The sequence below is a fragment of the Nerophis lumbriciformis genome, linkage group LG05 (genome assembly GCF_033978685.3).
Source record: "Nerophis lumbriciformis linkage group LG05, RoL_Nlum_v2.1, whole genome shotgun sequence".
NCBI lineage: Eukaryota > Metazoa > Chordata > Actinopteri > Syngnathiformes > Syngnathidae > Nerophis > Nerophis lumbriciformis.
Genome location: NC_084552.2, coordinates 6655144 through 6682500, shown reverse-complemented (window position 1 = coordinate 6682500; position 27357 = coordinate 6655144). Strand labels below are relative to the sequence as shown.

Genomic DNA, 27357 nt, shown 5'->3' with positions numbered 1-27357 from the left:
GCTCTGATAGTGGCCTTCAACTCTTCTGCGTTTTTGGGTCTGTCATTCTGCATCTTCCTTTTCACAATACCCCACAGATTTTCTATGGGGCTAAGGTCAGGGGAGTTGGCGGGCCAATTTAGAACAGAAATACCATGGTCCGTAAACCAGGCACGGGTAGATTTTGCGCTGTGTGCAGGCGCCAAGTCCTGTTGGAACTTGAAATCTCCATCTCCATAGAGCAGGTCAGCAGCAGGAAGCATGAAGTGCTCTAAAACTTGCTGGTAGACGGCTGCGTTGACGCTGGATCTCAGGAAACAGAGTGGACCGACACCAGCAGATGACATGGCACCCCAAACCATCACCCAACCATGCAAATTTTGCATTTCCTTTGGAAATTGAGGTCCCAGAGTCTGGAGGAAGACAGGAGAGGCACAGGATCCACGTTGCCTGAAGTCTAGTGTAAAGTTTCCACCATCAGTGATGGTTTGGGGTGCCATGTCATCTGCTGGTGTCGGTCCACTCTGTTTCCTGAGATCCAGGGTCAACGCAGCCGTCTACCAGCAAGTTTTAGAGCACTTCATGCTTCCTGCTGCTGACCTGCTCTATGGAGATGGAGATTTCAAGTTCCAACAGGACTTGGCGCCTGCACACAGCGCAAAATCTACCCGTGCCTGGTTTACGGACCATGGTATTTCTGTTCTAAATTGGCCCGCCAACTCCCCTGACCTTAGCCCCATAGAAAATCTGTGGGGTATTGTGAAAAGGAAGATGCAGAATGCCAGACCCAAAAACGCAGAAGAGTTGAAGGCCACTATCAGAGCAACCTGGGCTCTCATAACACCTGAGCAGTGCCAGAAACTCATCGACTCCATGCCACGCCGCATTAACGCAGTAATTGAGGCAAAAGGAGCTCCAACCAAGTATCGAGTATTGTACATGCTCATATTTTTCATTTTCATACTTTTCAGTTGGCCAACATTTCTAAAAATCCCTTTTTTGTATTAGCCTTAAGTAATATTCTAATTTTGTGACACACGGAATTTTGGATTTTCATTTGTTGCCACTTCAAATCATCAAAATTAAATGAAATAAACATTTGAATGCATCAGTCTGTGTGCAATGAATAAATATAATGTACAAGTTACACCTTTTGAATGCAATTACTGAAATAAATCAAGTTTTTCAAAATATTCTAATTTACTGGCTTTTACCTGTATATGTATATGTATATGTATATATATATATATATATGGCGTTCGGGGCACTTGCGGCGGGCAAATTCGAACCTTGTGATTGAAATTGGGATGCATGAAAATGCAGGTCATAATGGGATGATTTGTTTCAGTGTCTATGTACACATGCAGGAAGATTGTAATCCCAGGGATGATCAGATGACATGAATGATGTCCACGTACACCTGGCTGTTGTCTTGGCCTTCTTATCTGTACTTTGAAGTTCAAATTTGAATGACAATAAAAAGGAAGTCCAAGTCTTAAGTAAGAGCCTGCTTGTTCATGTTGTCAGATTGAGAGCCTGAAGCTCTCCCACAAGACTGCTGTGGACGGCGTCAAACTGGATCTGACTCGCTCAAAGGGGGAGGTGGAGAGGGAGAGAGACACGCTGAAGTGCAAGATGGAGAGTACGCACCTTTCTCTATTGACAGCCTCCAGAGCTCCAGTGTTGTTCAAGGCTGGTGTGTTGCCAGGTGTGCAGACGGAGGTGGAGGTGCTGAAGGACATGCTGGAAAAAAACAATGCACTTTTTGTGGAGAAAGAAATGGAGATGGTGAAGAAGGTGAAAGCTGTCTGTGACGAGGAACTCTACAAGACAACCATCTTGCACGAGGAAAAGTGAGGAAGTGGAAGAACATCTCTGAGGTCATAATGACTATAAGAATGTCTGCACTTGAATTGTTCCATAGGCTGGAGTTAGACCAACATCTTGCACAGTGTAAACAGCAGATCATTCTGCAGGACTCCAAAGTGCAATCCCAAAAGGAGGAATGGGAGAAGCAACTCTGGATTGTCCAGAAAAGTGAAGAGTCTGCACGCAAAGAGATCCTCTCCCTGAAGTCAGTTCCTTTTCTTATCATCCACACTTTCCATGCATGAAACATGTTGCAATGAACTTGATGATCCATGAAGTCAGTTCCTTTTCTTGTCATCCACACTTTCCATGCATGAAACATGTTGCAATGAACTTGATGATCGTCAGACTACGATTCAACCAGCAGAGCTCTCAGCTGGAGGAGCTGGAGAGACAGAGAGCAGAGGCAGTGCACCTGCAGCAGGTGAGAACCCCCCCCCCGCCATCCACTCCTCTCTAGTTGTGCAGCAATGTGTCTATGTCTGGCACAGAAAAACCAAGAACTGTGTGCCCACCTGGGGACTTTGTCCAAGTCTGAAGCGGAGCTGCTGCAAGCAAACCAACGTCTGAAGGAAAAACTGGAGGAGATAAGGGAGGAGAACATCCGTCGAGAGGGAGAGAGGTACCAACCATCTTTTATTCTAAAAAGTCCATTAGGCTTTTCTCTACTTGCTCCACCTCCAGGTTGGTGGAGGACAGTCGGGCACGAGAGGCCAAGCTGGAGGAGAGCATCTCTCAGCTCAAAGACAAAGTCCTGAAGTTGGCAGCAGCCGAAAAGAAGGTAGGGAACCAATTATGCTTGTATGTTTCTTTGACTCACGGTCAGTGTTGTTGTAAGGAACCACATGATGCTTGTATGTTTCTTTGACTCATGGTCAGTGTTGTTGTAAGGAACCACATGATGCTTGTATGTTTCTTTGACTCACGGTCAGTGTTGTTGTAAGGAACCACATGATGCTTGTATGTTTCTTTGACTCACTGTCAGTGTTGTTGTAAGGAACCACATGATGCTTGTATGTTTCTTTGACTCACTGTCAGTGTTGTAAGGAACCACATGATGCTTGTATGTTTCTTTGACTCACTGTCAGTGTTGTTGTAAGGAACCACATGATGCTTGTATGTTTCTTTGACTCACTGTCAGTGTTGTAAGGAACCACATGATGCTTGTATGTTTCTTTGACTCACTGTCAGTGTTGTTGTAAGGAACCACATGATGCTTGTATGTTTCTTTGACTCATGGTCAGTGTTGTTGTAAGGAACCACATGATGCTTGTATGTTTCTTTGACTCATGGTCAGTGTTGTTGTAAGGAACCACATGATGCTTGTATGTTTCTTTGACTCACTGTCAGTGTTGTTGTAAGGAACCACATGATGCTTGTATGTTTCTTTGACTCACGGTCAGTGTTGTTGTAAGGAACCACATGATGCTTGTATGTTTCTTTGACTCACTGTCAGTGTTGTTGTAAGGAACCACATGATGCTTGTATGTTTCTTTGACTCACGGTCAGTGTTGTTGTAAGGAACCACATGATGCTTGTATGTTTCTTTGACTCACTGTCAGTGTTGTCTCCTGTGTAGCGAAGAGTCCAGGTGGAGAAGAAAGAGACGGGTCTGCAGAACACCATCTTCGGACTGAGTGCCCAAGTAGATGAACTGACTCAGGAAAGTACTTCAGCCAATAAGTAAGTCAGATTTTTTATTATCAATCCTTTCATGTCACATTTTCATTTCAAATACAATTCATGAATTCATGTCATTTAATGACTTAGTATTCAAAGAATTCCGGAAGTTAAAATCAACCTTTTTTTAAATCCTAAATGAAGGAATGAAATGACTTCAAATCATGATCTTTTGTACCATTAACATCAATGTTATACTGTGAGATATTTGTCATTAAAAAAACAAGTAGCAGTTGAAGTCCTAATATTCGTTTTTCTCCCAAAATAAAATTGATTCATACTTGCCGTATTTAACAGCAAATCCAGGTTTTGTCAGTCATTACCTCATTGTTCCTTTTCGTCCTGGATTTTGTTTCCCTCAGAAAAAACAAGTTCCACTAGTGTGGCCGCTACACAACACTCGGAGGTTAGCGGTTATGTCACCTGACTCAACTCACATCAACATGACGCTAACATTTCTGACAACAATAGGAGACTTCTTATCTTTTCCTAAAGAAGAGCAAGCTCATACTCTAATGTCATGAAGTTGTAATACACCCAGAGACATGAAGTTGTAATACACCCAGAGACATGAAGTTGTAATACACCCAGAGACATGAAGTTGTAATACATCCAGAGACCCATCCATCCATCCATCTTTGTCCGCTTATCCGAGGTCGGGTCGCGGGGGCAGCAGCCTAAGCAGGGAAGCCCAGACTTCCCTCTCCCCAGCCACCTCGTCCAGCTCCTCCCGGGGGATCCTTAGGCGTTCCCAGGCCAGCCGGGAGACATAGTCTTCCCAACGTGTCCTGGGTCTTCCCCGTGGCCTCCTACCGGTCGGACGTGCCCTAAACACCTCCCGAGGGAGGCGATCGGGTGGCATCCTGACCAGATGCCCGAACCACCTCATCTGGCTCCTCTCGATGTGGAGGAGCAGCGGCTTTACTTTGAGCTCCCCCCGGATGACAGAGCTTCTCACCCTATCTCTAAGGGAGAGCCCTGCCACCCGGCGGAGGAAACTCATTTCGGCCGCTTGTACCCGTGATCTTGTCCTTTCGGTCATAACCCAAAGCTCATGACCATAGGTGAGGATGGGAACGTAGATCGACCGGTAAATTGAGAGCTTTGCCTTCCGGCTCAGCTCCTTCTTCACCACAACGGATCGATACAGCGTCCGCATTACTGAAGACGCCGCACCGATCCGCCTGTCGATCTCACGATCCACTCTTCCCTCACTCGTGAACAAGACTCCGAGGTACTTGAACTCCTCCACTTGGGGCAGGGTCTCCTCCCCAACCCGAAGATGGCATTCCACCCTTTTCCGGGCGAGAACCATGGACTCGGACTTGGAGGTGCTGATTCTCATCCCAGTCGCTTCACACTCGGCTGCGAACCGATCCAGCGAGAGCTGGAGATCCTGGCCAGATGAAGCCATCAGGACCACATCATCTGCAAAAAGCAGAGACCTAATCCTGTAGCCACCAAACCAGATCCCCTCAACGCCTTGACTGCGCCTAGAAATTCTGTCCATAAAAGTTCAGAACAGAATGGGTGACAAAGGGCAGCCTTGACGGCGTCCAACCCTCACTGGAAACGTGTCCGACTTACTGCCGGCAATGCGGACCAAGCTCTGACACTGATCATACAGGGAGCGGACCGCCAAAATCAGACAGTCCGATACCCCATACTCTCTGAGCACTCCCCACAGGACTTCCCGAGGGACACGGTCGAATGCCTTCTCCAAGTCCACAAAACACATGTAGACTGGTTGGGCAAACTCCCATGCACCCTCAAGGACCCTGCCGAGAGTATAGAGCTGGTCCACAGTTCCACGACCAGGACGAAAACCACACTGTTCCTCCTGAATCCGAGGTTCGACTATCCGGCGTAGCCTTCTCTCCAGTACACCTGAATAGACCTTACCGGGAAGGCTGAGGATCGTGATCCCACGATAGTTAGAACACACCCTCCGGTTCCCCTTCTTAAAGAGAGACATGAAGTTGTAATACACCCAGAGACATGAAGTTGTAATACACCCAGAGACATGAAGTTGTAAAAAGCAGACCAAGGCAATATTTTCCTTTTCACAATATTTGCGGGTTCCTGACAGAGAAAGCATGAATAAACTGCTGATAATACTGACAGTGTGTACAAATATAAACTGCTGATAATACTGACAGTGTGTACAAATATTGGGCTCTTTTGTCAATTAATTTGAAGAATGCAAGCGAGTAATAATCTGTGATTAATCACCATTAATCCAAGTTAAAAAAAAAGTGATTAATCTGACTAATCAATGAATCATTTGACAGCACTAATATATATTTTTTGGAATTTCAGACACTTCAAATCTTTTTTGTTACGGACTCAAAAGTTATACTAATCAAGTTATTTCTTGTTGTAAGTTCATTTCTTTTGTTAATGATACAATGTTTTGCAGAGGTGTACTTAGAACAGTTCTATAGACAAATGATACTATTTATAGTCGTGAGGGGGCCCGGAATATTCTTCTTCCCAAAGGGGGGAAGAAAAGAAAAAATGAGAAATATTGCATCAATCATGCAGATGTTGTTTTGATTGACCCTACGTGCTCCTGTGATCAGTTAATTGATTACTTCAGTGCTCCTGAAAGCTTGTGATCAGTTAATTGATTACTTCAGTGCTCCTGAAAGCTTGTGTTAATTGATTACTTCAGTGCTCCTGAAAGCTTGTGATCAGTTAATTGATTACTTCAGTGCTCCTGAAAGCTTGTGATCAGTTAATTGATTACTTCAGTGCTCCTGAAAGCTTGTGATCAGTTAATTGATTACTTCAGTGCAAATTCCACTTCAAAAGTCACTCGGATGGGACTTATGAAAAAAAATGACCTGCATTCAAGAAACACATTCCAAAAATGTTCCTGTATGACATTTTGACATTCTCCTTAAAAGTACTGTGAGCCAGTGATGAATCCTGATTAATCCAAGTTCATAATTCACTATTTGTCATCATCTTATTCCTGCCACAGGAAGTTGCACGACTATCAACAAAAGCACAGCGAGTTTCGCCGCCTGCTGATGACCAACCATGACTTTTTCAGTGGCGGTCCTGCCCAGATCATCTCCACGTACCGGCCCACCTTTTTCCCCGGGCCTGACAGAATGTTACCCAGCAAACAAGTAGGCACTGCCAACTGGATCTTCTACCACTCCTGTTCATTGGGGCCACATGAGTTCATTGGGGCCGCATGAGTTCATTGGGGCCGCATGAGTTCATTGGGGCCGCATGAGTTCATTGGGGCCACATGAGTTCATTGGGGCCACATGAGTTCATTGATGAGTTCATTGGGGCCGCATGAGTTCATTGGGGCCGCATGAGTTCATTGATGAGTTCATTGGGGCCGCATGAGTTCATTGATAAGTTCATTGGGGCCGCATGAGTTCATTGGGGCCGCATGAGTTCATTGATAAGTTCATTGGGGCCGCATGAGTTCATTGGGGCCACATGAGTTCATTGGGGCCGCATGAGTTCATTGGGGCCACATGAGTTCATTGGGGCCGCATGAGTTCATTGATGAGTTCATTGATGAGTTCATTGGGGCCACATAAGTTCATTGGGGCCGCATGAGTTCATTGGGGCCGCATGAGTTCATTGGGGCCGCATGAGTTCATTGGGGCCACATGAGTTCATTGGGGCCGCATGAGTTCATTGGGGCCACATGAGTTCATTGGGTCCGCATGAGTTCATTGGAGCCGCATGAGTTCATTGATGAGTTCATTGATGAGTTCATTGGGGCCACATGAGTTCATTGATGAGTTCATTGAGGCCACATGAGTTCATTGGGGCCGCATGAGTTCATTGATGAGTTCATTGATGAGTTCATTGGGGCCACATGAGTTCATTGATGAGTTCATTGAGGCCACATGAGTTCATTGGGGCCGCATGAGTTCATTGGGGCCACATGAGTTCATTGGGGCCGCATGAGTTCATTGGGGCCGCATGAGTTCATTGGGGCCGCATGAGTTCATTGGGGCCGCATGAGTTCATTGATGAGTTCATTGATGAGTTCATTGATGAGTTCATTGGGGCCACATGAGTTCATTGATGAGTTCATTGAGGCCACATGAGTTCATTGGGGCCGCATGAGTTCATTGGGGCCGCATGAGTTCATTGGGGCCACATAAGTTCATTGATGAGTTCATTGGGGCCACATGAGTTCATTGGGGCCACATAAGTTAATTGATGAGTTCATTGGGGCCACATGAGTTCATTGGGGCCGCATGAGTTCATTGATGAGTTCATTGGGGCCACATGAGTTCATTGGGGCCACAAAAAAATAAATAAATAAAATAAAATCCAAGATGGCGGCGCGCACAGACGCAGCGGCTTACGGCTCTCCATTTCAGTGCTCTTTCTTCCTACTTTTCTTCATGTTTTTTTTCCTTTTGTGCACCGCCTGTACTGCAAACACCCGGTACACCCGCCAGTCACTCTTGGATATCGGTAACTCGCACCAGATATCTGTTTCGAGCGACTTTCACCACGAGCACAACATCCCAGATGACATAGCGAGAGCACAGGGCTCTCCGTGGTTTGTTGTCGGGTCTGGGAGACGGCGCAGACGGAGGAGGGAGAGGAAGCGGAAGCGTGGCCGCAGGTCCGGCGTCTTGCTCAGGCTTAGGAAACAACCCCACAAGCCACCTCTACCGAGCCTGTTCCTCTCTAATGCCAGATCCCTTGTACAGAAGATGGACGACCTGGAGTTACAACTTGCTGGAAACCGCTATGTTCGGGACTGTTGTGCTATGATTATCACCGAAACCTGGCTTCACCCGGAAATACCCGATGCTAGCATGCAGCTAGCCGGACGCACTCTGCTCCGCCGGGACAGAACTAAAGACTCCGGTAAGAGCAGAGGAGGGGGGCTCTGTATCTACGTGCATGAGAACTGGTGCAACAACGGGACAATCACTGAACAGCACTGTTGCCCGGACGTGGAGTACATGTCTGTTAGATGTCGGCCTTTTTTTCTCCCGAGAGAGCTGTCTGTTGTTATCATCACGGCTGTGTATATTCCACCGGACGCCAAAGTAAACACAGCGCTCTCTCTTCTGCTGAACACCGTCAACGAACAGCAGCGGGCCCACCCCGACGGTGTTCATATCATAGCAGGGGATTTTAATAAGGCCAATCTGAAGACTGTACTCCCTAAGTTCTACCAGCACGTGAAGTGTTCTACAAGGGGCAAGAACACCCTGGACCACGTGTATACCAACATAAAGCACGCGTACAGAGCTACACCCCTCCCCCAGCTTGGACAGTCAGACCATCTTTCCCTCCTGCTCTCTCCTACCTACACCCCCATCAGACGCCAGGCCAGGCCTATCACAAAGACTGTTATGACCTGGCCTGACGATGCACTCCCCAAACTTCAGGACTGCTTCCAACACACAGACTGGGACCTCTTCCAACAACAGGAGCTGGAGACAGCCACAGGAACGGTGCTGGACTACATAAAGTTCTGCATCGGGAATGTGACTGTGGAAAAAAACATCCGGGTTTACCCCAACAAGAAACCCTGGATGACCAGCCAGGTCCGCACACTCCTCAGGGCCCGCGACGCAGCCTTCAGGTCAGGGGACAGGGCACTGTACAGTGTTGCTAGAGCCGACCTGAAGAGAGGGATTAAAAAAGCAAAGGCGGACCACAGGAGGTGCATAGAGTCCCATCTGTCCAGCAAAAACTCACGGGAGGTGTGGCGGGGCATTCATGACATCACGAACTTCAGAGGCTGCAATATGACAACTGCGGATCAGAGTGCGACACTGGCAGAGGAGCTTAACTGTTTCTTTGCCCGTTTCGAAACCCCCCAGCGACACTCATCTGCTCCAGCCCTGCCCCCGCCCCCACCGGGCTCCGGCGCCACTCCACTCACTGTACAGGAGCACAGTGTCAGACGAGTGCTCCTGGCTGTGAACCCCAGGAAGGCTACCGGACCAGACGGAGTACCTGGAAAGGTGCTCAGGACGTGCGCCCACCAGCTCGCTCCCCCCCTCACCAGGATCTTCAACCTCTCCCTGGCTCAGGCAGTCATCCCATCCTGCCTGAAGTCATCTACAATAATCCCGGTGCCGAAGAAGTCTCCCATCACCAGCCTGAATGATTACTGACCAGTGGCCCTCACTCCGATAATCATGAAGTGCTTCGAGCGACTTGTTCTCCAGCACATCAAGGACCATATCCCTCCAGACTTTGACCCCCACCAGTTCGCATACCGGGCGAACAGGTCCACAGAGGACGCCATCGCTGTTGCTCTCCACTCTGCTCTGAACCACCTGGAGCAGCAGCAGAGCTACGTCCGGATGCTCTCTGTGGACTATAGCTCTGCCTTCAATACAATAATCCCGGACAGACTCTGCAATAAACTGGACACTCTTGGCCTCCCCCCTCTCACAAACGCCTGGATAAGGGACTTCCTAACGGACCGACCCCAGAATGTGAGACTTGGCCCGCACCTCTCATCCTCCCGCACGCTGAGCATCGGCTCCCCACAGGGCTGTGTGCTGAGCCCCCTCCTCTACTGCCTTTACACCCATGACTGCAGTCCGGCCCACAGTGACAACCTTACCGTCAAGTTCGCCGACGATACCACAGTGGTCGGGCTCATCTCCAGGGGTGACGAGGCTGCCTACAGAGAGGAGGTCCTGAAGCTGACGGCCTGGTCTTCGGAGAACAACCTCGCTCTCAACACCAGCAAGACCAGAGAGATCATCGTCGACTTCAGGAGGAGCAGCACCGACCCTGCCCCCCTCTACATCAACGGCGAGCGTGTAGAGAGGGTCCACACCTTCAGGTACCTTGGAGTCCACATCTCTAATGACTTCTCCTGGACAGTCAACACCACATCAATCATCAAGAAGGCTCAGCAGCGGCTACACTTCCTTAGAGTCCTCGGGAAGTACAACCTGAAGCCTGACCTGCTGCTGACCTTCTACCGCTCGTCCATCGAGAGCCTGCTGACCTACTGTATTACGGTATGGTACGGCAGCTGCACTGCAGCAGACAGGGAGAGGCTGCAAAGAGTGGTCAAGACGACTCAGAAGATCATCGGCCGCCCTCTCCCCTCTCTGACGGACATCTACACCTCCCGCTGCCTCAACAGAGCCAGTGCCATCATCAAGGACAGCACCCACCCTGGCTCTGACCTGTTCCACCTGCTGCCCTCTGGGAAGCGCTACAGGTGCATTAAAACCAAAACAAACAGGCTAAAGAACAGCTTCTTCCCCAGGGCCATAACCATCCTGAACGGACTGCCCCATTGTCCCTCATAACTGCCTTCTCTTCGGTGCAATAACCCATTCCACCAACCACCCTGTTTTTTTTTTTTGTTTTTTTTTCATGTATATATTCATTTCACACCATATTCATTGCACTTCTACATTTTTTATATTTTTATATATTTGCACATTGTTTTTCTAGCATGCACACATCGCACTGTATGGAATGGCCTCAATCTCGTTACCTTGCGTAATGACAATAAAGCTGATTCTGATTCTGATTCTGATGAAGGTGAACAGTATAGAAACAACAATATGTCTTTTACATGCATTGGGAAAAAGATTTTACAGTTAAAAAAAACTCAACCGCTCTGTTGCCAAAATGTTAGCGTAAATGTACAATGTTGTTTTTTTTTTTTACAGCATATAAAGGGAAAAAGGAAAAACAGTATCAGTTTTTACTGTAAAGTAGTTATTGTTACATGGAAAAAGGATATGACAGTTTTGTTTTCAATGATGGTAAAATGTTGGCAGTTTTTTTAGCGTAAAAATCATTTTTACAGTGCACGACATTATGATAGCATGCTGTATTTTTTCATATGTATATTATTTTTCAAAATGTTGAATCATGAGTCAAGCCGATATTGAAGGACTTTTACTAGGAATTGTTTTTTATTAATCATGTTTTTACATACACTGTAAAAAAAATCTGTAGATTTTACAGGGAGAAAAAACTGCCCAAATTTTACCTTAAAATGTATGATTTTTTTTTTTTTTTTACAGCATGTTATAACGGCACATGGAAAAACAATACCAATGTTTACTGTCAATGGAAAAACAATACCACAATGTCTACTGTCAATAGAAAGACAATACCACAGTGTTTACTGTCAATAGAAAAACAATACCACAATGTTTACCGTCACTAGAAAGACAATACCACAATGTTTACTGTCAATGGAAAAACAATACCACAGTGTTTACTGTCAATAGAAAAACAATACCACAATGTTTACTGTCAATAGAAAGACAACACCACAGTGTTTACTGTCAATGGAAAAACAATACCACAATGTTTACTGTCAATGGAAAAACAATACCAGTGTTTACTGTCAATGGAAAAACAATACCACAATGTTTACTGTCAATGGAAAAACAATACCAGTGTTTACTGTCAATGGAAAAACAATACCACAATGTTTACTGTCAATGGAAAAACAATACCACAATGTTTACTGTCAATAGAAAGACAATACCACAGTGTTTACTGTCAATAGAAAAACAATACCACAATATTTACTGTCAATAGAAAAACAATACCACAATGTTTACTGTCAATGGAAAAACAATACCACAATGTTTACTGTCAATAGAAAAACAATACCACAATGTTTACTGTCAATAGAAAGACAATACCACAGTGTTTACTGTCAATAGAAAAACAATACCACAATATTTACTGTCAATAGAAAAACAATACCACAATGTTTACTGTCAATGGAAAAACAATACCACAGTGTTTACTGTCAATAGAAAAACAATACCACAATGTTTACTGTCAATAGAAAGACAACACCACAGTGTTTACTGTCAATGGAAAAACAATACCACAATGTTTAATGTCAATGGAAAAACAATACCAGTGTTTACTGTCAATGGAAAAACAATACCACAATGTTTACTGTCAATGGAAAAACAATACCAGTGTTTACTGTCAATGGAAAAACAATACGACAATGTTTACTGTCAATGGAAAAACAATACCACAATGTTTACTGTCAATAGAAAGACAATACCACAGTGTTTACTGTCAATAGAAAAACAATACCACAATATTTACTGTCAATAGAAAAACAATACCACAATGTTTACTGTCAATGGAAAAACAATACCACAGTGTTTACTGTCAATTGAAAAACAATACCACAATGTTTACTGTCAATAGAAAGACAACACCACAGTGTTTACTGTCAATGGAAAAACAATACTACAATTGTTACTGTCAATAGAAAGACAATACCACAGTGTTTACTGTCAATAGAAAAACAATACCACAATATTTACTGTCAATAGAAAAACAATACCACAATGTTTACTGTCAATGGAAAAACAATACCAGTGTTTATTGTCAATGGAAAAACAATACCACAATGTTTACTGTCAATGGAAAAACAATACCAGTGTTTACTGTCAATGGAAAAACAATACCACAATGTTTACTGTCAATAGAAAGACAATACCACAATGTTTACTGTCAATAGAAAGACAACACCACAGTGTTTACTGTCAATGGAAAAACAATACTACAATTGTTACTGTCAATAGAAAAACAATACCACAATGTTTACTGTCAATAGAAAGACAATACCACAATGTTTACTGTCAATGGAAAAACAATACTACAATTTTTACTGTCAATAGAAAAACAATACCACAGTGTTTACTGTCAATAGAAAAACGATATAAAAGTTTTGTTCTATTTACGGTAGAATTTTGGCGACTGAGCTACCGGTACATGTTTTTTTTTTTACCGCCAGAATAATTTTTGCAGTGCACAATTTGTTAGTTAACTTGCTTTTACAGCTGCTATTTCAACAATGCTTGGATGCTAGATGAAGTTTGAAAGATATGAAGTTTCCTGCACTACAAGGCAATGCAATGACGCCACATAAAATGACGTGTTGGCCTCTGCACTGCTATAATAATACAATAGTTGTTCTTTGTTGTGTGTGTGTGTGTTCAGGAAGATGAGGAGGAACAGAAAGAACTGGATTTATTACGTCAGAGGGTGGACACGCTGGAAAAAGTCCAGCAGCAGCAGCTGGAAGAACTGGGATGTGTGGAGCCTCGGGAGCAGGAAAACATTCCCCCATGCTGATGGCCCCCCAAGTTAGTAACAATGACTCAATAGAATAAACAATCCTCATGAAATACAGTCCATTCTGGTCAAATAAACATGAAATACAGTCCATACTGATAGAATAAAAAATGAAATACAGTCCATAGTGAATGTGCTGAAGGAAGTCATGTACACTTATAAATACTTCTTGCCACTGCTTACAAGAAGCGAGAGGTGGCGCTAGTCTTTTATCTTCAACGAAGAAGACATTTCCCATTTCCCATGATGCCTCAGTTTGTAGTTCCCATGATGCCTCAGTTTGTAGTTCCCATGATGCCTCAGTTTGTAGTTCCCATGATGCCTCAGTTTGTAGTTCCCATGATGCCTCAGTTTGTAGTTCCCATGATGCCTCAGTTTGTAGTTCCAATGATGCCTCAGTTTGTAGTTCAATGTTCTAGCTAGCTAGTAGCGGACTGAAGCTCCCAGCCAGCAAGTGTGTAGACAACACTCACTCACACTCACGCAAACATTTACACACTCAAGGACAAGGATGTGTGGAACTAGAACACAGTAAGTCATCATTAGATTTACACACAATGTGTATAACACTGCCTACAACTAGCACTAGCACTACAACTAGAAGTAGAAGTAGAAGTAGAGCAGTACGTGGGGACTAGCATGCTAAACTCCGTAATCGTGTTGGTCAGAAAGTAACTTGTGTATTGTTGCTGTTAAAACTTGTGTATTGTTGCTGTTAAAAGGTAAAAAGGCAAATGTCTGATACAACTACTTTGTCGATACTTGCAATTGCTGAAAGTATCTCAAATACTACACTCGAGTATCGGGAGCAAGCGCGCCATATTTGAATTGTGCACACAGTTCTTTAGTTACATCATCCATCCATTTGCTACTACATTCATGCATTGAATACATTGTTGTTTACTTACATTCATGCATTGAATACATTGTTGTTTTGTTGCATTCATGCATTGAATACATTGTTTGGTTACATTCATGCATTGAATACATTGTTGTTTAGTTACATTCATGCATTGAATACATTGTTGTTTAGTTACATTCATGCATTAAATACATTGTTGTTTAGTTACATTCATGCATTGAATACATTGTTGTTTAGTTACATTCATGCATTAAATACATTGCTGTTTAGCTACATTCATGCATTAAATACATTGTTGTTTAGTTACATTCATGCATTGTGCACACAGTTGTTTTGTTACATTCATGCATTGAATACATTGTTGTTTTGTTGCATTCATGCATTGAATACATTGTTGTTTAGTTACATTCATGCATTGAATACATTGTTGTTTAGTTACATTCATGCATTAAATACATTGCTGTTTAGCTACATTCATGCATTAAATACATTGTTGTTTAGTTACATTCATGCAATGAATACATTGTTTAGTTACATTCATGCATTGAATACATTGTTGTTTAGTTACATTCATGCATTGAATACATTGTTGTTTAGTTACATTCATGCATTAAATACATTGTTGTTTAGTTACATTCATGCATTGAATACATTGTTGTTTAGTTACATTCATGCATTGAATACATTGTTGTTTAGTTACATTCATGCATTAAATACATTGTTGTTTACTTACATTCATGCATTGAATACATTGTTGTTTAGTTACATTCATGCATTGAATACATTGTTGTTTTGTTGCATTCATGCATTGAATACATTGTTGTTTAGTTACATTCATGCATTAAATACATTGTTGTTTAGTTACATTCATGCATTGTGCACACAGTTGTTTTGTTACATTCATGCATTGAATACATTGTTGTTTTGTTGCATTCATGCATTGAATACATTGTTGTTTAGTTACATTCATGCATTGAATACATTGTTGTTTTGTTGCATTCATGCATTGAATACATTGTTATTTAGTTACATTCATGCATTGAATACATTGTTGTTTAGTTACATTCATGCATTAAATACATTGCTGTTTAGCTACATTCATGCATTAAATACATTGTTGTTTAGTTACATTCATGCATTGAATACATTGTTGTTTTGTTGCATTCATGCATTGAATACATTGTTTAGTTACATTCATGCATTGAATACATTGTTGTTTACTTACATTCATGCATTGAATACATTGTTGTTTTGTTGCATTCATGCATTGAATACATTGTTGTTTAGTTACATTCATGCATTGAATACATTGTTGTTTAGTTACATTCATGCATTGAATACATTGTTGTTTAGTTACATTCATGCATTGAATACATTGTTGTTTAGTTACATTCATGCATTGAATACATTGTTGTTTAGTTACATTCATGCATTGAATACATTGTTGTTTAGTTGCATTCATGCATTGAATACATTGTTGTTTTGTTACATTCATGCATTGAATACATTGTTGTTTAGTTACATTCATGCGTTGAATACATTGTTGTTTAGTTACATTCATGCATTGAATACATTGTTGTTTAGTTACATTCATGCATTGAATACATTGTTGTTTTGTTGCATTCATGCATTGAATACATTGTTGTTTAGTTACATTCATGCATTGAATACATTGTTTACTTACATTCATGCATTGAATACATTGTTGTTTAGTTACATTCATGCATTGAATACGTTGTTGTTTAGTTACATTCATGCATTGAATACATTGTTGTTTAGTTACATTCATGCATTGAATACATTGTTGTTTACTTACATTCATGCATTGAATACATTGTTGTTTAGTTACATTCATGCATTGAATACATTGTTGTTTAGTTACATTCATGCATTAAATACATTGTTGTTTAGTTACATTCATGCATTGTGCACACAGTTGTTTTGTTACATTCATGCATTGAATACATTGTTGTTTTGTTGCATTCATGCATTAAATTCATTGTTGTTTAGTTACATTCATGCATTGTGCACACAGTTGTTTTGTTACATTCATGCATTGAATACATTGTTGTTTAGTTACATTCATGCATTGAATACATTGTTATTTAGTTACATTCATGCATTCAATACATTGCTGTTTAGCTACATTCATGCATTAAATACATTGTTGTTTAGTTGCATTCATGCATTGAATACATTGTTGTTTAGTTACATTCATGCATTAAATACATTGTTGTTTAGTTACATTCATGCATTGTGCACACAGTTGTTTTGTTACATTCATGCATTGAATACATTGTTGTTTTGTTGCATTCATGCATTGAATACATTGTTGTTTAGTTACATTCATGCATTGAATACATTGTTGTTTAGTTACATTCATGCATTGAATACATTGTTGTTTAGTTACATTCATGCATTGAATACATTGTTGTTTTGTTACATTCATGCATTAAATACATTGTTGTTTAGTTACATTCATGCATTGAATACATTGTTGTTTAGTTACATTCATGCATTGAATACATTGTTGTTTTGTTGCATTCATGCATTGAATACATTGCTGTTTAGCTACATTCATGCATTAAATACATTGTTGTTTAGTTACATTCATGCATTGAATACATTGTTGTTTTGTTGCATTCATGCATTGAATACATTGTTGTTTAGTTACATTCATGCATTGAATACATTGTTGTTTTGTTACATTCATGCATTAAATACATTGTTGTTTAGTTACATTCATGCATTGAATACATTGTTGTTTAGTTACATTCATGCATTGAATACATTGTTGTTTACTTACATTCATGCATTGAATACATTGTTGTTTAGTTACATTCATGCATTGAATACATTGTTGTTTAGTTACATTCATGCATTAAATACATTGTTGTTTAGTTACATTCATGCATTGAATACATTGTTGTATTCAATGCATGAATGTATGCATGCATTAAATACATTGCTGTTTAGCTACATTCATGCATTAAATACATTGTTGTTTAGTTACATTCATGCATTGAATACATTGTTGTTTTGTTGCATTCATGCATTGAATACATTGTTGTTTAGTTACATTCATGCATTGAATACATTGTTGTTTACTTACATTCATGCATTGAATACATTGTTGTTTAGTTACATTCATGCATTGAATACATTGTTGTTTAGTTACATTCATGTATTGAATACATTGTTGTTTACTTACATTCATGCATTGAATACATTGTTGTTTACTTACATTCATGCATTGAATACATTGTTGTTTAGTTACATTCATGCGTTGAATACATTGTTGTTTAGTTACATTCATGCATTAAATACATTGTTGTTTAGTTACATTCATGCATTAAATACATTGTTGTTTAGTTACATTCATGCATTGTGCACACAGTTGTTTTGTTACATTCATGCATTGAATACATTGTTGTTTAGTTACATTCATGCATTGAATACATTGTTGTTTAGTTACATTCATGCATTGAATACATTGTTGTTTAGTTACATTCATGCATTAAATACATTGTTGTTTAGTTGCATTCATGCATTGAATACATTGTTGTTTAGTTGCATTCATGCATTGAATACATTGTTGTTTAGTTGCATTCATGCATTGAATACATTGTTGTTTAGTTACATTCATGCATTGAATACATTGTTGTTTAGTTACATTCATGCATTGAATACATTGTTGTTTAGTTACATTCATGCATTGAATACATTGTTGTTTAGTTACATTCATGCATTGAATACATTGTTGTTTAGTTACATTCATGCATTGAATACATTGTTTACTTACATTCATGCATTGAATACATTGTTGTTTAGTTACATTCATGCATTGAATACGTTGTTGTTTAGTTACATTCATGCATTAAATACATTGTTGTTTAGTTACATTCATGCATTGAATACATTGTTGTTTAGTTACATTCATGCATTGAATACATTGCTGTTTAGCTACATTCATGCATTAAATACATTGTTGTTTAGTTACATTCATGCATTGAATACATTGTTGTTTAGTTACATTCATGCATTGTGCACACAGTTGTTTAGTTACATTCATGCATTGTGCACACAGTTGTTTTGTTACATTCATGCATTGAATACATTGTTGTTTTGTTGCATTCATGCATTGAATACATTGTTGTTTAGTTACATTCATGCATTGAATACATTGTTGTTTAGTTACATTCATGCATTGAATACATTGTTGTTTTGTTGCATTCATGCATTGAATACATTGTTGTTTTGTTACATTCATGCATTAAATACATTGTTGTTTAGTTACATTCATGCATTGAATACATTGTTGTTTACTTACATTCAAGATTTTAGGTGTGACCTTTTTGTTAAATCATAACTTTCTTGATATTAAGCCCATATCAAAAATATTGGTGTAATGGGAAAAGTTGCTTAACAAAGAAACAGAAAAAAAGGTTTGGCAGTTACGGCTTTATTTGTAATTGATTAAATTAATGACATTAGCGTTGGACCTGAGGGAAAATGTCAGTAAACATGGCTGCAACGAGGCAATCGTAGGGTCAAAAACATCTGTGTGGGAATCCATCAATTTCAATGAGATTTGGAAGGTATAACTTATATTATAATAGGGATTGCATTGGACATTTTACTCACCTTAAATGTTCTTCAAGGGAGTGTAAACTTTCCAAATGTTGTCAGAGCTTTGTGGCGCCAGTACTGGTTTGATTTATGAATGTGGATATTGTGGATCAAATATGTTGTAGTGGTGATGAAAACAAGGCTGTTGCAGTTGAACTCTGATGACAGCGCTACTCACATTGTGTGACAGCAGTCAATACTCACATACAGAGGTGGGTAGAGTAGCCAGAAATTGTACTCAAGTAAGAGTACTGTTACTTTAGAGATTTATTACTCAAGTAAAAGTAAGGAGTAGTCACCCAAATATTTACTTGAGTAAAAGTAAAAAGTATGTTGTGAAAAAACTACTCAAGTACTGAGTAACTGATGAGTAACATATACACACACATATATATATATATATATATATATATATATATATATATATATATATATATACACACACACACATATATATATGTATACATACATTGATATATACAGTATATAATTTATATTTATTTATTTTGCCGTTTTTGTTTACATGTTAAAGGTGTTTTAATGAATATACATGCATGTTTAACACATATATATTCCTTTCTTTCATGAAAACAAGAATATAAGTTGGTGTATTACCTGATTCTGATGACTTGCATTGATTGTAATCAGACAGTAGTGATGATAACGTCCACGTTTTCAAATGGAGGAGAAAAAAAGTTCCTCCTTTCTGTCTAATACCACATGAAAGTGGTTGGTTTTTGGCTTCTTATTTGTCCAGCTTCCATATTCGTTTTTATACACTTCACAAGAAATACATTGGCAGCAAACTCCGCAGCTTGCTAGCTTGTTTGCACTGGCTTTCGGAGACTCTTATTTTGAAAGCACAGGCGCGATGGAGCGGCACTTTTATTGTGAAGACAGGAACTGTGCAGTCAGTCTTTAGGCTTTTGACGGGATGTACGGTTAAAATAAAAAAGGGTCTTTTTTCCTTCACACTTTTGATTGATTGATTGGAACTTTTATTAGTAGATTGCACAGTACAGTACATATTCCGTACGACTGACCACTAAATGGTAACACCCGAATACGTTTTTCAATTTGTTTAAGTCAGGTCATGTGACCCCTGGCTCCGTTTGATTGGTCCAACGTCACCAGTGACTGCATCTGATTGGTGGAACGGAGTGAACGTCACCAGTGACTGTATTTGTTGAAACGCAGGCACTATGAAGGTCTGTCTGACAGACCAAAACAAACAAAGCGTGCATTAACAGATCGATAAAAATTAGTAGCTGAATGTAGATAAAAGTAGCGGAGTAAAAGTAGTGTTTCTTCTCTATAAATATACTCAAGTAAAAGTAAAAGTATGTTGCATTAAAACTACTCTTAGAAGTACAATTTATCCCAAAAGTTACTCAAGTAGATGTAACGGAGTAAATGTAGCGCGTTACTACCCACCTCTGCTCACATACTACTTCAACACAGAATCACTGCTCCTAAAGTTTACTGTCTGCAACACACATGCTCATATTCTACAATGCAACTTCCAATAGAGCATGGTGACATGTTTGTTAGGGTGGCTGTAATCACTTCCTGCAGACCCTTCATGTCCACGTATCCACAACAGACTTACTGGAGGAGCATGGTGACATGTTAGGGTGGCTGTAATCACTTCCTTCATGTCCACGTATCCACAACAGACCTTGCAGCCAAGGAAGGGAGCTGACTAATCACTTGAGGCTGATTAACAAGCTGGTCCTGACAGCCAAGAGGCTGTGATTGTATCAAATAATAGCTTGACTCTTATAGCTACCATGGAGACTGACAACAAAGGCAGGCCCTCTTCAGACATGACTCTAAGTGGACTGGAGGGTCCGTTGTATTATTAGTGAGGTTGTGGTGACAATCTCTGGCTGCTTCCAGCTGGCTTCACCGAGGATAACTTCATCCTCTCTTGGCTTCTCTCAGAAAGGTGAAATGACTTCCTCCACCTTCCCGCAGTCTTCTCCCCTCGGGGCACACCTGGAGCTGGGACTGCTGGGATTGTCAGGCGGGACGGAGATGGAGCTTCAGAAGATGCTCATTGATGAGAGGACCAAGTGTGAACTGCATCGGCGCAACTACGAAACACTCAAGGCTGAACACAGCAGGTACTATTATAGTGGTATACAGGTACTATTATAGTGGTATACAGGTACTATTATAGTGGTATACAGGTATACAGGTACTATTATAGTGGTATACAGGTACACAGGTACTGTTATAGTGGTATACAGGTACACAGGTACTGTTATAGTGGTATACAGGTACTATTATAGTGGTATACAGGTACTATTATAGTGGTATACAGGTATACAGGTACTATTATAGTGGTATACAGGTACACAGGTACTGTTATAGTGGTATACAGGTACACAGGTACTGTTATAGTGGTATACAGGTACTATTATAGTGGTATACAGGTACTATTATAGTGGTATACAGGTACACAGGTACTGTTATAGTGGTGTACAGGTACACAGGTACTGTTATAGTGGTATACAGGTACTATTATAGTGGTATACAGGTACTATTATAGTGGTATACAGGTACACAGGTACTGTTATAGTGGTATACAGGTACACAGGTACTGTTATAGTGGTATACAGGTATTATTATAGTGGTATACAGGTACTATTATAGTGGTATACAGGTACACAGGTACTGTTATAGTGGTGTACAGGTACTATTATAGTGGTATACAGGTACTATTATAGTGGTATACAGGTATACAGGTACTATTATAGTGGTATACAGGTACACAGGTACTGTTATAGTGGTATACAGGTACACAGGTACTGTTATAGTGGTATACAGGTACTATTATAGTGGTATACAGGTACTATTATAGTGGTATACAGGTATACAGGTACTATTATAGTGGTATACAGGTACACAGGTACTGTTATAGTGGTATAGAGGTACACAGGTACTGTTATAGTGGTATACAGGTACTATTATAGTGGTATACAGGTACTATTATAGTGGTATACAGGTACACAGGTACTGTTATAGTGGTGTACAGGTACACAGGTACTGTTATAGTGGTATACAGGTACTATTATAGTGGTATACAGGTACTATTATAGTGGTATACAGGTACACAGGTACTGTTATAGTGGTATACAGGTACACAGGTACTGTTATAGTGGTATACAGGTACTATTATAGTGGTATACAGGTACTATTATAGTGGTATACAGGTACACAGGTACTGTTATAGTGGTGTACAGGTACTATTATAGTGGTATACAGGTACTATTATAGTAGTGTCAGGTGAAGGAGAGCTATTGTTTGCCAGACATTTTAATAACAAATGCCCCTGCATGTGGTAAAGTAGTTCAGGTGTAAACACCAGGTAGAGTACAAAAGCAGTGAAGTTGTGTAAATGGTAAATAAAAAGAGAATACAACAAATCCTTTTCAACGTATATTCAATTGAATAGACTGCAAAGACAAGATATTTCATGTTCACACTGAGAAACTTTGTTATTTTTTGCAAATAATCATGAACTTAGAATTGAATGGCAGCAACACATTGCAAAAAAGGCATTTTTACCAGTGTGTTACATGGCCTTTCCTTTTAACAACACTCAGTAAAGGTTTGGGAACTGAGGAGACACATTTTTGAAGTGGAAATCTTTCCCATTCTTGCTTGATGTACAGCTTAAGTTGTTCAACAGTCTCCCTTCTCATATTTTAGCCTTCACACATGTCTGGACTACAGGCAGGCCAGTCTAGTACCCACACTTTTTTACTGTTGTAACACGTGGCTTGGCATTGTCTTGCTGAAATAAGCAGGGGCGTCCATGATAACGTTGCTTACATATGTTGCTCCAAAAGCTGTATGTACCTTTCAGCATTAATGGTGCCTTCACGGATGTGTAAGTTACCCATGTCTTGGTCACTAATACACCCCCATACCATCACACATGCTGCCTTTTACACTTTCACCCTAGAACAGTCCGGATGGTTCTTTTCCTCTTTTGTCCCAGATGAACACGATAGCCACAGTTTCCAAAAACAATTTGAAATGTGGACTCGTCAGACCACAGAACACTTTTCCACTTTGCATCAGTCCATCTTAGATGAGCTCGGGCCCAGCAAAGCGTTTCTGGGTGTTGTTGATAAATGGCTTTGGCTTTGCATAGTAGAGTTTTAACTTGCACTTACAGATGTAGTGACCGACTAGTTACCGTATTTTCCGCACTATAAGGCGCACCGGATTATTAGCCGCACCTTCTATGAATTACATATTTCATAATTTTGTCCACCAATAAGCCGCCCCGGACTATAAGCCGCGCCTACGCTGCGCTAAAGGGAATGTCAAAAAAACAGTCAGATAGGTCAGTCAAACTTTAATAATATATTAAAAACCAGCGTTCTAACAACTCTGTTCACTCCCAAAATGTACGCAAATGTGCAATCACAAACATAGTAAAATTCAAAATAGTGCAGCGCAATAGCAACATAATGTTGCTCGAACGTTAATGTCACAACACACAAAATAAACATAGCGCTTACTTTCTGAAGTTATTCTTCATTCGTAAATCCTTCGTCTTCGGTGTCCGAAGTGAAAAGTTGGGCAAATTTACGATCCACTGGCAGATGTTGGCGTCGTCTGGCGCTGCCTCCTCGTCTTAGTGAAGGTGTGTTCGCCTTCTGTCTTCCATTGTTCCCACGCAGTTAGCAGTCTAGCTTCGAATGCCCTGTTGACACCAATATCTAGCGGCTGGAGGTCTTTTGTCAATCCACCCGGAATGACGGCGAGTATTGAATTAAGCGCGTCAGCGTGTCTCTCAATGTGCTGTTATGAGCTAGCAAATATAACAACTACACTACCCAGCATGCAACGATAGTTACGAGCATGCGCGGTAGCCCTGAGAAGTTCCCACGCAGTTAGCAGTCTAGCTTCGAATGCCCTGTTGACACCAATATCTAGCGGCTGGAGGTCTTTTGTCAATCCACCCGGAATGACGGCGAGTATTGAATTAAGCGCGTAAGCGTGTCTCTCAATGTGCTGTTATGAGCTAGCAAATATAACAACTACACTACCCAGCATGCAACGATAGTTACGAGCATGCGCGGTAGCCCTGAGAAGCGTTGTTGTATGCTGGGAGTTCGAATGTGGTTATGAGCACGCTGTGAGTAAACGTTGAGAACTCAGTTAACACGCCTCGTCTGCATTATTTATAATTAGACAGACAACACACTTAATAGGAGCCATTTGGGGTCTTTACATAAACACACAAATGGAAATGAAACGTCACATATCCCAGCATGCACCGCGCGCTTCTTCTACGGGGAAAAAAGATGGCGGCTGTTTACCGTAGTTGCGAGACCTAAACTTTATGAAAATGAATCGTAATAAAGCGCACCGGGTTATAAGGCGCACTGTTAGCTTTTGAGAAAATTTGTGGTTTTTAGGTGCGCCTTATAGTGCGGAAAATACGGTACTGACAGTGGTTTTCTGAAGTGTTCCTGAGCCCATGTGATGATATCCTTTACACACTGATGTGGCTTTTTGATGCAGTAGCGCCTGAGGGATCCAAGGTGCGTAATATCATGGCTTACGTGCAGTGATTTCTCCAGATTCTCGCAACCTTTTGATTATATTACGGACTTCAATTCCTTGCAATAGCTGCTTGAGAAATGTTGTTCTTAAACAATTTGCTCAGGCATTTGTTGACAAAGTGGTGACCCTCGCCCCGTCCTTGTTTGTGAATGACTGAGCATTTCATGGAAGCTGCTTTTATACCCAATCATGGCACCCACCTGTTCCCAATTAACCTGTTCACCTGTGGGATGTTCCAAATAAGTCTTTGATGAGCATTCCTCAACTTTCTCACTCTTTTTTGCCACTTGTGCCAGCTTTTTTGAAACATGTTGCAGGCATCCAATTCCAAATGAGCTAATATTTGCAAAAAGTAACAAAGTTTCTCAGTGTGAACATGAAATATCTTGTCTTTGCAGTCTATTCAATTGAATATAAGTTGAAAAGGATTTGTTGTATTCTCTTTTTATTTACCATTTACACAACCTGACAATGGTTCCCCTTTTCTTTAAGAAGGGGAACCGGAGCGTGTGTTCCAACTATTGTGGGATCACACTCCTCAGCCTTCCCGGTAAGGTCTATTTTGGTGTACTGGAGAGGAGGCTACGCCGGATAGTGAAACCTCGAAGTCAGGAGGAACAGTGTGGTTTTCGTCCTGGTCGTGGAACTGTGGACCAGCTCTATACTCTCGGCAGGGTCCTTGAGGGTGCATGGGAGTTTGCCCAACCAGTCTACATGTGCTTTGTGGACTTGGAGAAGGCATTCGACCGTGTCCCTCGGGAAGTCCTGTGGGGAGTGCTCAGAGAGTATGGGGTATCGGACTGTCTGATTGTAGCGGTCCGCTCCCTGTATGATCAGTGTCAGAGCTTGGTCCGCATTGCCGGCAGTAAGTCGGACACGTTTCCAGTGAGGGTTGGACTCCGCCAAGGCTGCCCTTTGTCACCCATTCTGTTCTGAACTTTTATGGACAGAATTTCTAGGTTCAGTCAAGGCGTTGAGGGGATCCGGTTTGGTGGCTACAGGATTAGGTTTCTGCTTTTTACAGATGATGTGGTCCTGATGGCTTCATCTGGCCAGGATCTTCAGCTCTCACTGGATCGGTTCACAGTTGAATTTGAAACGACTGGGATGAGAATCAGCACCTCCAAGTCCGAGTCCATGGTTCTCGCCCGGAAAAGGGTGGAGTGCCATCTCCGGGTTGGGGAGATCTTGCCCCAAGTGGAGGAGTTCAAGTACCTCGGAGTCTTGTTCACGAGTGAGGGAAGAGTGGATTGTAACATAGACAGGCGGGTCGGTGCGGCGTCTTCAGTAATGCGGACGCTGTATCGATCCGTTGTGGTGAAGAAGGAGCTGAGCCGGAAGGCAAAGCTCTCAATTTACCGGTCGATCTACGTTCCCATCCTCACCTATGGTCATGAGCTTTGGGTTAAGACCGAAAAAACAAGATCACGGGTACAAGCGGCCCAAATGAGTTTCCTCTGCCGGGTGGCGGGTCTCTCCCTTAGAGATAGGGTGAGAAGCTCTGCCATCCGGGGGGACCTAAAAGCCGCTGCTCCTCCACATGGAGAGGAGCCAGATGAGGTGGTTCGGGCATCTGGTCAGGATGCCACCCGAACGCCTCCCTAGGGAGGTGTTTAGGGCACGTCCGACCGGTAGGAGGCCTCGGGGAAGACCCAGGACACGTTGGGAAGACTATGTCTCCCGGCTGGCCTGGGAACGCCTCGGGATTGTTGGGCGAAGTGGCTGGGGAGAGGGCTATATTCGGACTATATGAAGCACTTAAAATCCTTTAATTTTCTCAAAAATGGACAGTGGGCCTTATAACCCAGTGCGCCTAATGTACGGAGTAATTCTGGTTGTGCTTAGCGACCTCGAAACAATTTTATTTGGTACCTGTGTGACCAGTAGATGGCAGTCGCACCTAGGAGATACGTGTGCACGGCTGGTTCACTATGTTCTATAAATGACGCAAGCAAGACCGAAAAGTTGATGTTTCATTGAGAATGTAGAACATTACACACTGCGTTTAAAAATCTGTCATAATATTTTAGTACCACTTTCGGTAAGCTACGAAACCGCATCGCTTGATGGATTGTCGGAGCATTGCGGCTACCATAGTCAGACGTACTGTGCTTCAAAATTCGGTATTATGGTGTGTAAAAGGTCCCCAAAATGGCAGGAGAGATTATCTGGTGTTTTGTTTCGACCTATTATGCAAAACCAACTTTTCTTACTTATTGGGATCTGCAAAAATCCTGAAAATTTGCGTGGGTCTGCCATTGTAGTCCGTACCGTAGTCAATAAGCTCCTTCTTTTTCTCTCTCTTCTTTGTGTGGGGCATTCATTCTTCATTGTTGCCAGTTCTAATATAAAGTAATGTACAGTTGTGGCTTAATTCGTCAGTAGACTCGCAATGGAAGCGCTGCAACAAAGATGGTGGGGAGAAGACAGTGTTGAAGTGGAGGCAGGTAAAAAAGACCGCCCACTGAAGGGGTCTTGGTCAGAAAGCGTCTTGAAGATGGTGTGTAAACATCATCTATGCAACATTTGGACCACTAAGAAGTCTTTTACATGTAGAAAATAATCAGAATATGATTTATGATTAATGATTAATGCGCCTTATAAACTAGTCTGCCTTGTATGAAAATAGGCCCGCT

At 41.3% G+C, this 27357-nt stretch overlaps 2 protein-coding genes across 7 annotated transcripts in view; both read left to right on the top strand.

The window, feature by feature from the left end:
- Positions 1 to 21215, top strand: part of LOC133606920 (centrosomal protein of 83 kDa-like) — a 50849-nt gene extending 29634 nt beyond the window's left edge. Inside the window, exons 7-16 of the mRNA XM_061961361.2 lie at positions 1507 to 1621; positions 1688 to 1832; positions 1904 to 2053; positions 2197 to 2272; positions 2340 to 2470; positions 2533 to 2629; positions 3428 to 3531; positions 6515 to 6665; positions 13507 to 13652; positions 21077 to 21215. Coding sequence (XP_061817345.2) covers positions 1507 to 1621; positions 1688 to 1832; positions 1904 to 2053; positions 2197 to 2272; positions 2340 to 2470; positions 2533 to 2629; positions 3428 to 3531; positions 6515 to 6665; positions 13507 to 13641 — 1104 coding nt within the window. The 3' untranslated portion in view covers positions 13642 to 13652; positions 21077 to 21215. The remainder of the gene's footprint in view (positions 1 to 1506; positions 1622 to 1687; positions 1833 to 1903; positions 2054 to 2196; positions 2273 to 2339; positions 2471 to 2532; positions 2630 to 3427; positions 3532 to 6514; positions 6666 to 13506; positions 13653 to 21076) is intronic.
- LOC133606919 (centrosomal protein of 83 kDa-like) overlaps positions 14061 to 27357 on the top strand; it is a 60861-nt gene continuing 47564 nt past the window's right edge. For 5 of the 6 annotated variants that reach the window (XM_061961355.1, XM_061961353.1, XM_061961354.1 and 2 more), the window contains exon 1: positions 21086 to 21258. In XM_061961355.1, coding sequence (XP_061817339.1) covers positions 21086 to 21258 — 173 coding nt within the window. Of the gene's footprint in view, positions 14173 to 21085; positions 21259 to 27357 lie in introns of those variants that run through there. The other variant, XM_061961357.1, reaches the window with a different exon arrangement.